A 17,883-nucleotide genomic window follows, 5' to 3' on the forward strand; every position below is an offset into this window, starting at 1 on the left:
ACCGAGATACGTATCTCTCTCGTCGGCCCCCCTCATTCTCCGTGACACGAGGGACGAATGCACGCGAATGCTAATTCGACCGATTTCGCATGGACAACGAAACCGAAAGTAGCGCAGCTACTTTCGGGACGCTCTTCGTATGGTGTGTTTTCTTGACGTAGAACCTCGCGCACGTCCGCGATAATAAATTTACTTTACGCGCGACCCGCCCTTCGGTTCGTCGACGGCCACCGTAAACACAACGTAAAGTTTTCTCTCTCTCAACGTAAAAGTTAAAATCGCTCCAAGGCTCCGCCGTCGCGACGCGTCGGTCGATACGCACATACAAGCGACGCACACGTGCGTGCGCCTGTGTGCGTGTATGTGTGCATCACAGGCAAATATACAATGTACGCGCGCTTTCTCGTTGGAATGGCAAACATATACACGCGTATACATAGAGAATCTTGGCGGAGGAAACGAAAATTCGATGGTTCGATGGGGGCGGGGACCGCCGCCGCTGCCGCAAATGTACTCGGTAGGCGGATTAACGTGCATTTACGAAACGCACTACGCGACGTAGCGTAACACGTGCGCGCGCACGCACGCACATGCGTCATACGTACACGCGTGCACGATTTCAGCTACAACCGGCAATCGGCGTTACCTGTACGTTACCATTTCAACCCCTTACTCCCGTTCGACCGTGCCTCTCTTTCTCTCTCTCTCTCTCTCTCTCGCCGCCATCACCCTCTTCCAAACGCGCAGTAATCCAATCATCCGCGTCCTACGATTTGTACGTAGTAATTCCGTCTGTTTGATCATCCGGACGACTCGGCTTTTCTCTACGCGCGATGGCGTTTGTTTCAATACGCCTGCTTATACGCGTGTGCGTGCGCGAGCGATACGCGAGATTTGTTGTGTCGGTAATAGCTGATTGGTGATCGGCGAAACCGCCAACGGTTGTGTGATTCGACTGTACACGCTGGAGGAGTGTAAAAAAATTGTGCAACGTCGAAATGGTTGTAATGCCCTTTTTCACGCGAGCCGATAAAAGTGTTAGTGCCGTTGAGTCGTAACGATTTTGCAGATTGCGCGAGATACTTTTCTTTTTATCTGCGGTACAACGTGAATCTCGTACGCTAATAGTATGTACTGGAATAAAAGGATTTTAAATAATTGCACTTTTAACTGTTAATTAACTACGTGACATGATGTAATTGAAAACATAAAAATATGCGTTTATATTATTTATATAACCGCACCACCCTCCCTCCCTCCTCGTATCTTTTTTACTTATCTTTCATTGAAGATGATTTTTATAATTTAACTTTATTATATGCATTTAGGTGTACTTTTTATGGAAGTTTGCTTATGAAGAATAGGGAACGCGATAAATAAATATGAACTCTTGATTAAATTTTTTTATACATACTGCGACCTAATTTCCCGATACAAAATTAATACTGACACGTGCAAGGCGTACGAATCCCGTTTGATTATCCGTCGTATCGAATCACACCACATTGGCAACGTGCTACTTCACGCGTCATCTGGTACGATCGTTAATCCTAGATGTCGAGCAAGACGATAATCCCGGGATAACGACGGTTATAAGCCATTACAAAGATCGTTTCCGTCGGGCCTACGAGAGGTCCTTCATCTATCGCCTCTTCACCTGTCGATAATAACGCGAACGCGTCGGTGGCGGCAAACGAAAAAAGAAAGGGAAAAAAGAAGAGCCTTCCCCCCCTTTCGCCCGTATATCCCCGCCGCCATGAGCGTAATGATGCACGTAATGTACCCAGCCGTAGTTGAATCGTTTAACGCGCGGATAAGCAGCGGTATTTCCATTACGTGAGAAACATAGGCTGACTCGTCGTTACGAGTTTCATACTGCATTACAGCGAGGGTTGGTAGATCGGGCGCGCATCGGCCGCAATGGGAGGGTGCTTTGGAGCGCGCGGGAAGCGAGCGGGAGGGGGATAGGAACGAGGGAGACGGCGACGTAAACCGGTCGGTGGAGGGTGCGAGAGAAAGAGAGAGGAGCGTTCTGTAAAATTCCTCGTTACGATTACGACGTGTGGTCGTTGTATATGCCATCCACCGACGGTCACGTTTTGCGACACGCGAAGGATACGAGATGGATTATTAAATTTCTAGTGCCATATGCGTGCGTGTGTCGCGTTATGAATTCCCAACCTTCTCTCTCCCTACCTCTCTCTTCTTTCGCAGAAAAGAGGCTCTTGTAAAAATCTTGAAAAAGGGTCTCTACGACGCGATTATAGAATCGCTACGGATCGCGTAAAAATGCGAGATGCGCCTGAGGTCGTTAGGAAAAAGACTATCCTATAATCATGTATTGTGTGATTTCGGCAGAACGTTGTTAGGAATGTTTCTAATCAATCGCTTTGACAAATACATTAGTTGATTGCAGTCGATAGTCAAGTGGACTGCTAAATAAGGAAAGATTAAGGATATCCGATAACGCATATTTTTAGAATTTGCACCTGATATCATATCTCGAACAATACGAGAGAAATCTTATATCTCGAAATTTCTCGATATTGTCAAATGTTAATCAATCCTAATTGTTCCCTATCTAAAAATAATTAAAATCTTTTATACACGTATACATACATGTCGCCAGTGGGAAAATTAATTTTATTTTTTTACTTATCCGGCAAAAGGTGTTAACGTAAGAACGATCGTAAATCGAAAGAATCGAACGACATAAAATGTTCAGGCGACAGAATACAAGCTATGATATTGCTGTGTCGCGGATCGTCGAAAAGACTGCAACGCAGTTATGTACAAACGAGAAGTCACAAATCGCGCGGTGGGTGAGATCGGATAAAAGAAATGAAAAATAGAAAAAGGTAGAATCGGATGCGAGACTCTTTCGGTATTTTTGCTTCGTACGACAAACCATCGCGTTTGACAGCATAGCAATAACTATAACAACAGCAGCAGCAGCAGTAGCATTACCGACAACGCCGATTGTAATTACGTGTCGGCGCATTATCGATATTGTGATAAAAGTAAACGGTGTCAATGAATATAAACGTAGAGATTCGTTTTACAAAACTCGCGATTACGATTACAAGCATGGCCGTATTTGACGCAATGTCGATAATCACGAGGGAGACGAGGTCAGTAATGGATTATTAAATTTCCAACGTTGTTTTACGACACGTGATCTTGTAATACGGTCTGTAAAGCCACGAAAATGTCGTTTTCTCCTTAATGGCTTCCCAGACTCTCGTGGAATATGGCAGTTATTATTATTAATAATACTGTTATACCGATTTTAAAAGAGATTTAACGTTAAGACCGTCTTTACCTCTGTCATTAGAATTATGTCACAATTTGCTCTCACCATCTCGTATTTTACGATACAATTATAACTGTTATTTACGATTAAATCTTTGTATGTTAATATTATTTACCTCGTATAAATTTATAACACGATGAATCATCATATTCTGCCCGTTAACACATTGATATATTTTACAACAAATCAATAATGAAGAATGTCGTTGCCGAGCAGTAGAAATCTTAAAAATATTCGAATCGAACTCATTTTCGAACGCGTCGAACGACTTGTACATCCGATATACAACGTCGTAAATTTGATGGAAATCCCATAAACATGCAACGATAACTTGCGGCGGGATTATTTCGCGGCGCAATATCTGTTCAATATATTATCGTTGCAAATCTATATAATAGACGTATGACCTTTTGTAATCATCGACGAATGGGCACCGATGTCCGGATCATCGTAAATCGAGAAATTTATGACAGATAAATAGTCGAGCCGCGGACCCGCGAGCAGTTTTCAAAAATAATTTCGAAATCGCGCAGGGAATGAGAGAGAAGAAGGACATGCTGCTTTAGAGCGACCTGTTAAGCCGCCCACCACCGGTTATTCGATAATACAGCGATGAGCTGCTGTTGCTGCTGGAGGGACGAATCGGGATGGGTAATGCACGAATGCGAAGGTTTATGGGCAATATGGTGTATTTACGGTTGACGGGCAAAAGCCGTCGTATGGAGGCTAACAGAAGGGGACCAAGGTATCCTCTCTCACGCCTTTCCTCCCCCTGTCATTTCTGCGAGCCACGTCGAGTGAAAAGCTCGCGGATATTGACGAAGAAGGCTCCCACTACGTGTAATACCGCAGGATATTGACGCGATGTCGGGTGAGTAAGGAGCTGCGCGCGAGGCGACCGCGAGGATGTTACGATGTCCAGTGTAAGCTTCTGTGGCTTTCCGTGAGAAGCGGGACAGTAATCGCATTAATATAAAGACGATAAATCTCGATGCGCACAATGGCGCCTAATGCTACTTCAGGCGACATCAACAAAGATACATTCCTTCCTGGCATTGCTTATAATCTTATAATAGAATGTGTCGTATCAGGGCGATCGAGCGACAAGAAAGTCGCAAGCGAAATAGCTCGGAAATCGCATAATTCGTGTAACCAGGGGACTTTACTATCTTTTTAGTCTCTTTAAGCAAACATAATTAGTCATATCGAAGAAAAATCGTTCTCTTGAATTTTTAATGACATATATTTATAGTTAAATATATAAATATTGTAGCATTTATTCAGAAAAATTTAATTTTCTATAAACCTTATAAATTGAATGTTTTTAAAAATACTGATTGTAATTTAAAATTTATTATATATTATTTTAAGGGATGATTTCCATGTCGTTCTAAAAGCTTTCTCGATATTAATGAGAGAGTAAATTTAGTTTTATCGATGTAATAGCATATATACTCGAAGAGATATCCTATAGCATTGCTTATATATTTTCCGAAGGATCCGTTTAATCTTGCTCTTGTTGGATTTGACAAAGCGGGGGGTGCAACCGAAGGGAGCGGTTCGGCTGACGTGGTTCGGATCTTTATCGCGCTTCGCACGCCTCGCGTGACCAGGGGGTGCGAGATCTAGTTTGACGATCCCTCAATGAAAAGTCCGTGATATAACGCGCGACTTAAATAAATCTATCAGTCACGCGAGTCGTTATTTATATCATCGCTCCCACCATTCCCGATTCACTCCCAATGTTCGTACGCGAGATTTTGGCGCGCTGCCGAGGTCAGAGTCGAATGTCGAAACTCCCAATGTATTAAATATATCATACAGTCGGCGTGCGGATTTACCTCTTCTCAGACGACGATGATTGATTGCGACGCTGTTTATTTCGAACATGCATATCCAGTAAATCAAAATAATTCTTCAAAATACTATCTATAATATCGATATTGCGGTTGTAAATGTCCGTTTTTTTAAATCTCTTTACGTTTTATTTTTAAAATGAAATATTGAAAAATTTACTGAAAACAACTGCTTCCTTGTTATAGAGATATGTATAATCGATCGAAAGATATTTTTTAACGGATAAAATAATATTAAAGGGAGTAATACACATGTTAAAAATACACGTTTCAATGATGGATAAAGCAGTAAGTGAATTTACAAATTTTATGCCATTTCCTCGAATCCGAAATACGTTATCAATATTTATAAAAATACAAAAATCACAAGCGTAAAATAATACGTCTAATGCAGATGTAAAATTTATTAAAGTAACGAAAAATAGCGAGATAAAGAGCACAACCGTGACGCAAGCTGTAATTTTCATAACATGACTTATTTATCCGTCAATCGCTTCGACATCTTACGTTGCCCAAGTTTACGAACGTTGAAAGAGGAAGACTGATCGTCGCCGATGTTTCAAGCGGGGCATGGCACTAAATCATAACGATGCCGCGAAATCACCGAAAATCCAGACGAAGCGGTAGGGGCTTGGATGCAGACACGCGAGTCCGGACGGTAAATCACGGGTAGCCTCCTCGTCGAGTGGCTGTCGGGGAGTCCTGGTGCCAGCTCGTCGTACGGAGCATTTATTAATCGCTCAGCTTCTAAATCCCGTGGCGCAGCTGGGCTCGAAATGTTTGTACGTATTGCAAAGTAAAGCGCGAGAGGGGACGCCGGGTCCTCCGGGAGAGGATTAGGTCGGACATATTGAGAGCTTCTACCCGAGAGCACTCTCCTTCACGAGTATAACGCTGATGGTGTTGGCGCTAGGAAGTGGCGGCGATGTATATATAAAGAAGCAGGTGGTTTCCGTTATAAATACGATAGGATATCGGTCATCTCGATATCGAATCTCAGAAACGTATATAATTAGCTATTTTCGATTCTTTTTTTACGCGCGAAATTTAATATTCGCTCCGTTGACAGCTTATCTCATTGAAATTATGATAGGGAAGCGCCATGTTTGTACTTTACAATTTGCATCGCGATAAGTGGAATCATTAATGGATTTACGCTTGATAACTCCACGGTCCTGGAGGATAATGAGAACGGACAAGTTTATAGCTTGGCGATAATGAGAGCGTATTCCAGTAATAATAGTATTTTTCCCAACATAATCCGCGATAGTGTACGTAATATGCCGTGCCTGTAATAATGGTGGAGGTACGCGTTTTCCCCGTGTGCGCGTGTCGAAGATAAAGGTCGCAAATTGTCCGCGTGCGTATTAAGGTACGATACATACCGAGCGCGGACGCGCCGGTGCAAGTGACAGGCGAACGATTAATCGTCGATAACCATCGCTCGTTTAATGCCCCATCATAAAATGCTAGGCTGAGGAAATTATTGATTCGTCATATTTCCCGTCAGCAATATTGTTAACGCGGCCATTGCAATCTCTTTACGTCGCGCAGTCAAAAACGAGGCTCCATCGAAAATGATCGGAAATGATTTCGCGCGAGTACGTGAGTTGGTGATGCAGCCGCGCTGCTGGCGTTACATAACCGGCGAATCGAAATGACAATTTAAAGGGTGCTGACTGACGATTAAACGCACTGACGTAACGTGCTGAGAAAACAATCAAAGAGCTGCTTTTAAACTCGTTTACGTTTAATAAAATGCACTTTCCTACTCGCGCTTAACGAAAACACTAATGTATCATTTTTTCGAGAATATATGGACGCCAAGAATTTGACGATCTATCGATTTTCGAAATTTTACCCGTTTTACTCTAGTCGATCAAAATCATCAAATTCATTTACCCGTGCAAAACTTGTAATTGAATACGTTTGTTGCGGCGCATCGAAAGCTTCAAGTTTGCAATAACATGACAGATGTTATATTAATATGCACTTTGGTGTTAAAACCGAATAAATTAGCATCCGCGCGCATCCCTTAAGGTAAGATCCTGAAGCGCACGATATAATGTTTCTGGTAATTGCATTGTTCGCGCAGTAACTCGCAAACTCATGATCTATTGTACTCGTCTCTCTTTGCCTGAGGGGGTTAAATGTTACATAATGCTATCCGATAGTTAGCGCGGCCGGGTCTTCTAGTACCGCATACCGCGTTTCGCGAGTGCCAGCGACAAAAGAGGATCGGGAATACCGGCGCAATGTTATTACGACTTAATGCACGGAATTGTTTCTCCGGTTTGAATAATCGTATCGCGCTCACGGCACCCGGTTGCGCAATCGTAGCGTATACAGACAAGATACACGTGGCTCGGTTCGCTACTCGGTCGAAGAAGGTACCTCCGCGAAGGCGCTAACTCTCGACGAGCGCACCACTCCCACGCCTGTGCGATAAAAGGGCCCGAATAATACTTCGTTCCATTATTCATAAACATTTTATAATCTTCTTAGCGCGCGGTGAATTATTGCCGTTCGCGCAATTGAAATAATGCGAACTCGTCGTCCGTGTCGAGGGGTTGCCCCAAGTTGGGATCGCGCACCCAGCGAGTCAGGAGGAGGCCGGGGGGGGTGCAATGCTGACAGGGGACGAGAGAGAGAACCCGGGGAAGAAGTGACGTGGTTCCGAGCGGAGGGTTGCGCGGCAACGAGAATAGAACGAGTTCGTTCGTTGAAGTGGCGTTGAAATGTTTCGAAGCGAGGGAAAAATAATTGGACGAAGAGCTCCGACGTCGTTCTCCTCTCTCCCCTGGGAGACGGCACGGAGGCAGAACGGAGGTTTTAAGAGAAGACTATGGATAAGAGAGAGAGAAAGAGAGACGATGCGATACGTCGTTTTGACAATGATGACCGATATTGCGTCTCTTTGATAACGATTCGCTTTTCTTTCTTAAGCTCGTCATTACCGAAAAATCTTTCTTAGATGGTAACATATGATAAGAAAAGTTAAGTCGAGAGTAGCGGGGACAAAAACGAGGGGTTCGTCGATAACTTTTAAGCGTCGTAACTCATCGGGGAGTCGCATGGACGACGAAATTGACGCGAGTCGACAGGATATTCTTGCCGCGTACGTTAACACTCCCGACACATGACTGATCCCTGTACTTTACTGACGGATGATGCCAGAATAAGAGTTAGCGAAATGATATCCTCCCCGCTGTAATTTCGGTGCCGCGTCGGTGGTAAATTCGCAACAACATGGCGATATTGTATATATATATATATATATATATATATATATATATATATATATAATACATATATATAGGTGTATATATACGGCCGCGTTCTGCGGAGCTCTTCCTGATCTCTCTATTACGGGTCGGATTAGCTAGTTATGAAACTCGACCGAGGCTCGGCGAGCGGTGATGAAGCGTGTTGGGAAAGTTTCTGCCGGGATGAGACCGGGGCCGTGGGATGTGCCGCGGCGGAATAAGCGATCAGGCTCTTCCTGCGGCAGGCACATCCATCCCCGCCGGATAACTTCGTTCTGATACCAACGTCCAAGGACGAATGTCGCGGTCGGGGCTGCGGTGGGATTACCTCGTGGAAGATTCGCGCTCTAAGCGCCAGTGCGGGGATGGAATTGGAACGCTCTCTCGTTCGGAGAAGTGGAAACAACCGCATGTGCGGTAATCTCGCGATGGTCGTCCTCGATCGACTGTGCCCCACGTCGAAAGGTCAACTTCGCGAGGCGGAGATTAAGCTCGAGATTGCATTTCAGACCTCGCGTGCTTCATTTCGTCAAAGATATTGTAATCGTCGGAGCGACATACCTGAGATTCTCGGCGAGTAATCGCGAATGCATTCCACGTGATAAACCGACTACCGGTTGGAAACTGTCGTACTGCGAGCGCTCGCGTAATTTTAATTAAAGAGCTCGGAAAGCTGGCGCAACATCGTCGTCCTGGGGCTTTCGACAAAGAACCTCGAGCTTCAACGCGACGGGGAAGGCCGGGAAAGGCGGGGAAAGGCGGGGAAAGGTTTGGTCTTTGCTAGAAGCAAAGGAACACAGACTTCGCACATTGTAAAGCTCTTCTCTCGCGTACTACTTCCGTTCCTTCTCTCCGCCGCCTCCCCTTCCGCGACTGCCACCCTTGGCGCCGCTCTCCCCCCCCCTCTCCCGCCCTCCCTGTACTACCTTCATCATCGCGAACGAACAGCGCCTACCTGCCAAAGACGATGAACGCGCTGCGTTACGTCACCGACTGCGAATCAAAATCTTATTAACTGCTGAAAGTGAGTTTCACTTTAAAGTGGAATTTAATTACATTCGCGCCTGCCTACCCGCGCCCTCCCGTTTCCTTATTTCTCCCGGTCCTTCGGTTTGTCCTATCTTTTCCGTCCTCTCGCTCTTTCCTCTGCTTTTCTCTCGCCCTTCTTTTCTGCCTTTTCGCTGGTACGTCTTGCTTTTCCATTTTCTTCGATCGCTTCCTTCGTAGCTCGTTGCTACCTCCTCGTTGCTTGCATCGCGAGGTCTTCACTCTTGAATAAAAATATTTAAATTTCGCCGTCTCGTCCAGCGGAAATTATTGCTCTCGCCGCCTCGTCCGACTACTGCTCCGTAGCCACTTTTCGTCCGCCATTCCACCAGTTATCCTCGCTCGAATTACATCCATCCCTCGCCACCCCTATCCACCTATCTTTCCGCGCTGTTTACAGCGCGAGCGGATATTCAAATGCCGTCGCGATTATATCCTTCCGCCTGGGCTTAATCGTGCATCATCGCCGAAGGTTGAGATGAGCGGCGAGCTTCCATCTCTTTTTTTTCCGTCTCGTAATGCCCCAGGCCGGGGCAATTGCTTTCTTTTCTTTGAGATAACCGCTCTCCTTCTCTTTTGCTGCTTCATCTCGTGATTAATTTTGCGAAGTCCGTGCGTCTCCACCTTCTTTGGAAACTAGGTGCCCCGGAGAAGTCCCTTTGCTCGCTTAATCGTTCGATGAAAATGCTCAAAGATTATGCGGATTATGAATTTCGCGGCTTTCTCAAATACTGACGTACAAAATATACGCGTCTCTCTCAGATTGCGCTATTTCTTATTTCCTTAAACTATCTTAAAATTGATTTTTCTACAGTAAAATATCAAGATAGCAATAGCAATTTTTTTACGATAAAGATATAAAAGCTTTTAAAACTTAATCTCGATTTCTTATTTAATGCAAATTAACCTTATTTTAACCAATTTTTGCTGCGATTTAAAGTTGAACATTAAGGAATCATTCAAAAATTCAGTAAGTACCCGTACATTTCTGTACTATAAAATTCGCTTCTACGCGTTCACGAGAAGTTGAAGTTGCAAGATTTTGCGTTAGATTGTTTTATTCGCAGCTTGATTTTTCTTGGATTAAAACTGCACGAAAATCGAGTGGAAAAAGTAATGCGTTGCGAAGACGTAAAACGATTGTGCAATAAAGAGGGACGCGAATATCCCGCCCTGCGGCTAAAAATTGCACAGATGCCCGTATTTTTATGGACAATGCGCCTATGCTTTTATCCCACGACATAAAAATATACGTGCACCACGTTACGGTACACTTAGCTCTAGAGAGGATATGGTTTTCGTTCTTAATCCCTTAGAGACTCTGAAGCACGCTATTTTTAAATTCCTTTATCTCAGCGATCTTTTAATTTTTTATGACATAACGAATTGTTAGTCGCAATATTTACGATCGTCACGCATTTTTTATTATCTATTATCTAATTTTCTTTCCAAATGTCAACGAATACGAAATTAAAATAAAAAGATGATATATGATGATATATGATGTTTAAAAAAATCATATATTTCGATATTATTTATATCAAAGAAGAGAGAGCTCAAAGTTTATCCACAAAGTTTATCTAATTTATTTATTATGTCTATATATATGATTACTGTCGTGCAATAATATAATTAAATTATTAAAATATTAATATAAAAAAGCTGCGAATTAATACTCACCTCTGCTGCTTCCGTCGGGTCCACGGAGAATGGTACACTCCTCTATTGTGCCGAAGGCAGTGAATAACTGTCGGACATCGTCTTCAGTTTGTTGCTTGCTTAGCATACCAACGAACAGCTTTCTGTCTGCAGTTCGATGACGGCGCGTTGTGAAATAGAGGGAACAGAGAAAAAAAAGAAACAACAGCGTTAGTTAGTTCTGTGCGCAGGCCAAGCGTATATAGGCGTTAAAGAGAAGATCTTGCGGCTAACACCGAGAACGACAAAATTACACGGTTACACCAGCATCCACCATCCTAAAGGGAAGGAGGTTAGGGTATGTACATATATATATATATATATATATATATATATATCGTTATATGTACATATATATGTATATATGAACATATGTATATGTATATAAAAACGTAACATATTGTATGTGCACGCGTATGGTATCTTCGAGACGCGCACAGTTACACCCGTCATTACGTCAATGTATACATCTAAACAGCACTGGGAACCGCGCAAGTGTATGTGTGTATGGGTGATGCATGTACGAGTTATATCTATGTCTTTTTTTTCTGTGCGACAGAAGTAACCGAGAACAACAACGGAAACAATTATCATAACCGATAACAATGTAACATACATATGTAACAGCGGAAACAATATTTCAAAGGGAATGGAAACGGAAATCATAATGTAACAGAGAGAAAAATAATCTAATCAATGTTGATCTACGACCTATATCAAAGCCGAAAAAAAACGAATGAGAAACAGGATCGCGCGATAAAATCAGGTGGGATATTAAGCGATCCAAATCTGGCTGATATTCCCGACGGTGATCCGCGTCGAATGTTCTCCTGATTATCTTAGACACAAATCTGATTTCGCTAAATCTCTCTCTAGTTGTCTCACGAACAGGCAGTGTAATATATATTCTCGAAATGGATCACCGTCACATAAAGTTTAACAATGAATACTTATACTATATTTTGCAGCTATTTCTAAGTTTTGTGCTGAAAATTGAATCGAGAAATAATGGATAAAAATCACGTGAGATCTTTTTTCAGCTTAAAATACAATTAAATTGTATAGCTTATGATATTTAATTTCGATTAAGAATTTTTCGTGTAATCCCTCAATTTTTCGATAGATGCAGCGTATTTACAATTATTTGATAAAAGATTTTTTTTTCTTAATAATTTTTCTTCCAAAAGTATTTTTAATATAGAAGTTATATTTATCCTAGTAAAGTAATTACACAAATTAATTACGTTACAAATTAAATTTTAATAGACTATTAGCATAGATTTATTTAGAAATATCTGCATTGGGTGTGTCTTAGCGTGTATATGTATGTGTATCCCCACGTAATATCGAAAACATGATTACGGCTGTGCGAGATTCACAATCAGTAGGATAAATACGGAAAAATGGATTCGAATGAACTAGGAACGGTTAAATATAGCAGGTAAAAGGGTATTTATTTGTGTGTAATTGTCAAGAAAAATGGGGGGATATATATATCATAAATTGTCATATATAGAATCAAATCTAAGTAATACAATAAGATAAATGTAGCTCACATCATAATCAGAAAATATGTACAGAGATGATAAAAACACATCGATAACGAACGAGACAACACATCCAACGAACGAGCCACTATTATATAATCATACATATGTTATATAATATATATATATATATATATATATATATATATGTATATAAAACATATGTATAATCAAGATGGTCGTCGACACGAATATAAATATTAAGTCAGACGGGGCGGGGTTTCGGGAAATAAGACGATGGAACTTTGGATTTAGAAACGTACAATATATTCGGCACTTTAGAGCAAAGGGGTCGTTTGCTGTTGTACGATCGGTCGACGCTCTAAGATCGCGATTCTCTCATGTATTCTGCATCTTTCGAGAGAGATGCCAATCTGCAGAATTCCAAGAGCGTCCACCCCACGCACGCCTCGTCTTAACGAAGCTTCTATAGTGTGATGTAACGGCGGTGCGCAATAAACAGAGCAAAAAAACACGAACGACAGGTTTACGGCTACAGGTTTCAGTCACGCACGTGGGTACGCACAACACTGTCTATAATACCTTCTGTATGCGTAAAACGATGCGTATCGTGCCGGATGAGAAACGGATGAGCAGGGGTAGGGCAAGACTGATTTAGAGGAGCCCATTAGCAATCATTCTCACGGCACAGATAAACGCGTTTCGGAGGAGCGAATCATCACGATTGAATTTTCAACTCGGAGTATTTCAAGAATTTTGCGAAGAGATTTTTGACAGTTTCGAGGTTGTACGAGCCAATCTTTTTGGAGCCAATTGTTCGAGCCAATTAAGAGATTCACGGGCATTCGGTTCCTACATTCTGAGCGTATGATCAGTATACAGGAGTCCTAATGAATCGCGCGTGTGTGTCGAAAACTTCGAGCCAATTCGAAACGTTTTGCGAGAGAATTTGGACGAGCACACACATTCGGACGTGCACTTTGTGCAAATTTAGCCTCCTCCTAAAAAAAATGGATATGTATATCGACCGCACTAGTCGGGCTAAGGGATAGTGGTTCTGAGGGAATGCTGGAGTTTGGTAATTGAAACACTAGCAAGCAGCAAAATGGACTTTGCGGCGAGCTGTGCTGGCTGAATCAGCGGTGATCAGGCGTGATCGGGAGGAGCGGGCTTTTGGTATAAATGGACCCGTTTCTTTTTCCTTATTTATTCTGTTTTCATCTCTTTTCATCGAAGGGGGGAGGAAGTTCTCTTTCTGCCGATTTGCGGAGAAGAAGAATAGAGGTACTGGAAGGAAGCTAGCTATCTCCTGGAAGTCGAAGTTACCTTCAGCGGCCGCCACCGGTGCCTCCTACTTCCAGAAGATGGCACTGGCGCTCCCGTCGTCCATCATGCACTCTGGAATACAGAACAGAAACAAAGAAATGGCATTGGACTCAAAATACACTATTCGTCGTCTATAAGAATCCTCGCAAGATTCAATTCGATCTTAGACTCGCCCAACTGGGGATCATATCGATGTGTGTTTCTTTCGCGTACGGTACAGGACATTTCTTTGAATGGATCTTCCGAGTGATGATTACGATACAACCTATCAGATTATAAACAAGAATTTATGATAATTCACTAAAATAAGAAAATTATTTGCAAGAGAATCGATGCTTGGAAACGTTTTTCCTGCAGAGATTGCCAATTCATTTTATAATGTATTGTTATTATCGAATGATATATATTTTACGTATTATATTTATATAATTTGATTAAATCTCATTAGGATGGATATTCTATTTCATTATTGTTAAATATCACGCTTGAATATTTTTGAGTTTAATTGCAATAATATAATTAGGTATTGTAATTATCTAATTTCCACATATAATACTAAATCGTGACATAATGCAATCAGTTTAATAATTGCAATAATAATCGCAGGAATTAAACTATCGCGAAACATCAATAACATCAGTAATAAGATGCGGAACTTGAATTATGCTATTCGAGATGATAAAATTCAGATTATTTCCACAAACAATTCAATATGTTAATTTTAATTAATTGACAAATTTCTCGCAAAACTCGATGATCGATGAAGCCGAATCTATTTCACATTGCTTTGGGTAGGTGTTCATTCGATCGTCTTTATCGTCGGCAAATTAAATTGTAAGAGACGACAACTTTATAACGCATCAGATAAACATGACATTCGAGCGAAAGATATTCAGATGGAGTTTATGTTTTTCCGCTTACTAGATCGCGACTACGCTCCCAGCGACGCTCCGTTTTCGATCCACCGCATTTCCCGCGTGAATGAGCTTAATGACGCGTTTCGCGAGGAGAGGAGAGGAGGTTCTGGAGACGCAAAATTGGCGAGTCGAGTTAAAGGTCGTTGTCGCGGATGCTAGACGCGAGCTCATTCCGAGAGATGCCTCGACTCGCGCCTTATAGTCGGGCTCTGAGGCACATTTAAGGATTTGTCTCGGGAAATTAGATTCTCGCCTGACTTGCAGCCTCGTTGCATCCCCGCTTTCCGCAGATTCTTCCTCCCTGTCCCTCCCTCTTGGCAATCCTCGCCCCCCGCCTAACACTCGCCTTGGTTCCCTTCGGCGTATCAGCGCCTCACCGCTTTCCTCGTCGGGGAATATCTCGTCTGTCCTTAGCCCCGGGTACTTTTCGCTGGGAGTTCGCTCCTATTGTCGCGTCGGGATACCGTGGGGACCAAGAATTGGACCTTTGTCGCCGGAGTTAAGTGTTAACGCGCCCTTCGTGTTCTCTTTCCTTCAACTTTCCGAGCGGAAGCGAAAGAGGAATTAACTCTCGGGAAATTATCTTCCCGCTGGACGATGAGAGAACAAAGCGAGCGTTTTGTTGGACACGACGCGACGTAGATGACATTCGTAAACCGCATTCGTTTTATTAATGATAACGAATATAATCTTCTAGGTAGCTGTGAATCTATCGAATGAAAATTTTGTTGAATTATTGTTGAATTATATTGCATGTCGATATGCACGTCGCAAGTTTAAACAATAAATTGATACGTATTTAAAAGAATGATTTTTTTCGTAATTTGTTGCTAATATATTTTTCAAAATATTAAAATTGGGATTAAATTTTTAAGAGAAATAATTAAAAAGAAAGCTAATTAAAATTCTAATTCTAAAATAAAAAGTTTTCAAGGATCGTTGAAAAAAATGTAGTCGACCAAACTAGCCAGAAATTTTGTTTATTAATACGACGTTTCGACCATATGGTTGTGGTCCTTATCAAGTATATACGATGTAATAATAATCAGGAGACAGGCATAGACGATAATCTTGCAAAACTGCACAAGTCACACTAACAAAAAATACGTTTTTTGTTAATGTGACTTGTGCAGTTTTGCAAGATTAGCGTCTATGCCTGTCTTCTGATTATTATTACATCGTATATACTTGATAAGGACCACAACCATATGGTCGAAACGTCGTATTAATAAACAAAATTTCTGGCTAGTTTGGTCGACTACATTTTTTTCAACGATCCTTGGATTATCTGACTAGCGACATGAAGCGATATTTTATAAATATTAAAAAGTTTTCGATATTGAATATGATGTCTATCAAACTATAATAGGACTTCGAAAATGAGAAAGAGAAATCTATAATATTGAAAATTGAAAAGAAACTTAATTACATAATTAAATTCAATCAATAACATTAAATTAAAGGCGACATTAAAAAATAAATCCTCTTCTACAGAATTTCTCTCCAAGTAAATATTACATTAAACAAGTTGTTTTACAAGTGCATTTGTAATTTTCATGTTTCTCCGTCGTATTCCGCGCAAACTAAAGTAACTTCGCGAATAATCCGACGCTTCATAAAATGAAACTGCAGTTACAAATCCAGCGAGTAACTTCGCGCTTGCTTCTACGACGTCGGTACCATCATCCGTCGTTCTACTCGGTAAGAAGAAATACAGAGACGGATTCTTATAATCCAGGATTTCTCTCGGATGGATTTAAGACGGGACCAGTCCACGTCACGTTAGCGGAGCCGAACTTGGCAGCTACGCGAGAAGAAGACGGCTCCGTGGGCCTCCCAACCCGATATTCCGGGATACGTTTATCTACGACGAAGAAGAGGTAGTAGCAGGTCGAGTGATGGCGGTGGGAGAAAGATGGCTCGCCAAGGGATCGAAACTTATCTACTTGCTCAACTAGCTCCGGTATGGCACCCACCCTTATCCAGTCGTAGAAACTTTGGCCACCCCTGAGTCGGCAGGCCAACTTCCGCGCGAGATACGCATTTCTCAAATCTGTTCTCGTTGTAAACTTAATTCCGGCTGCTTCGATGCTACTATCGCGTGCGCGAGGTCTTGCCATCGACGTGCGTGAAAAATGTTTCGAGAAGGGGTTTCATTCGGATCTCTGTACAACTAGCTTCTGGTGAGAGCTTCTGGCTGAAACTAGCTTTCGTTCGAAGTGAACGTATTTCGGATGATACTCTACCGCGATAAGAATCGGAAAGGATAAATGCGTAGTTCTTGTTACGTTTGCAAATGTAAGATTGAGCCGAATATCGTGGAAAATGGTTTATAACAGATATATAAATGTATAAACGTTAGAAAATTCGAAATAGAGTGAAATTCGGTTTAAAGTATTCTTTAGATTGTTTTTATTGATTTACCAGACTAATTTATTGTACAAATATTTTACGATATCTGTATAAGTCTTGAAGCGATACGAGGAAGCGATACTATGAAACAAGTTGCGGACGCCATTTCCGAGCGTTTTAGCGCTGCAACGTCTCGCAATTAAAGCCTGATTTATCTTTTGTACCACTAATAGGATGTTACTTTGCCGAGCCATCGCCTGTCTGCTAGTCGTTGTAGAAGGAATCTATAAAATGATGTAATTAAACCGCACAGGGACTGCGAAATGCAAGCGTAAAGGCTAGTCATTAACGCGAAAAAAGGCCTTGAAACGAGTGCCTTGAAATGAAACAATGAAACCGTTCTCGATGGCTGAAAGTGAGGAGTGGTTATAGGCACCGCTATCTTGAATTGCTATTTTATGCATACTAAGTGATGGAGCGCGTGTTCCTTTCTTTGTTCCCACTCTTTCATAGAGACATATTTCAAGGAAAATCGATTTTTTTCTGGCTAAAAACACGATAATTTTCATATAATAATTAAAATCGACAAAATAATTATTA

At 41.9% G+C, this 17,883-nt stretch overlaps 1 protein-coding gene across 8 annotated transcripts in view; it reads right to left on the reverse strand.

Moving 5' to 3' along the window:
- Nucleotides 1-17,883, reverse strand: part of LOC105253826 (CUGBP Elav-like family member 4) — a 534,430-nt gene that overhangs the window by 49,505 nt on the left and 467,042 nt on the right. For all 8 annotated transcript variants that reach the window (XM_025412718.1, XM_025412719.1, XM_025412721.1 and 5 more), the window contains one exon: nucleotides 11,163-11,288. In XM_025412718.1, coding sequence (XP_025268503.1) covers nucleotides 11,163-11,288 — 126 coding nt within the window. The remainder of the gene's footprint in view (nucleotides 1-11,162; nucleotides 11,289-17,883) is intronic.

This window comes from Camponotus floridanus, unplaced genomic scaffold (assembly GCF_003227725.1).
Source record: "Camponotus floridanus strain SB8 unplaced genomic scaffold, Cflo_v7.5 scaffold55, whole genome shotgun sequence".
Classification (NCBI taxonomy): domain Eukaryota; kingdom Metazoa; phylum Arthropoda; class Insecta; order Hymenoptera; family Formicidae; genus Camponotus; species Camponotus floridanus.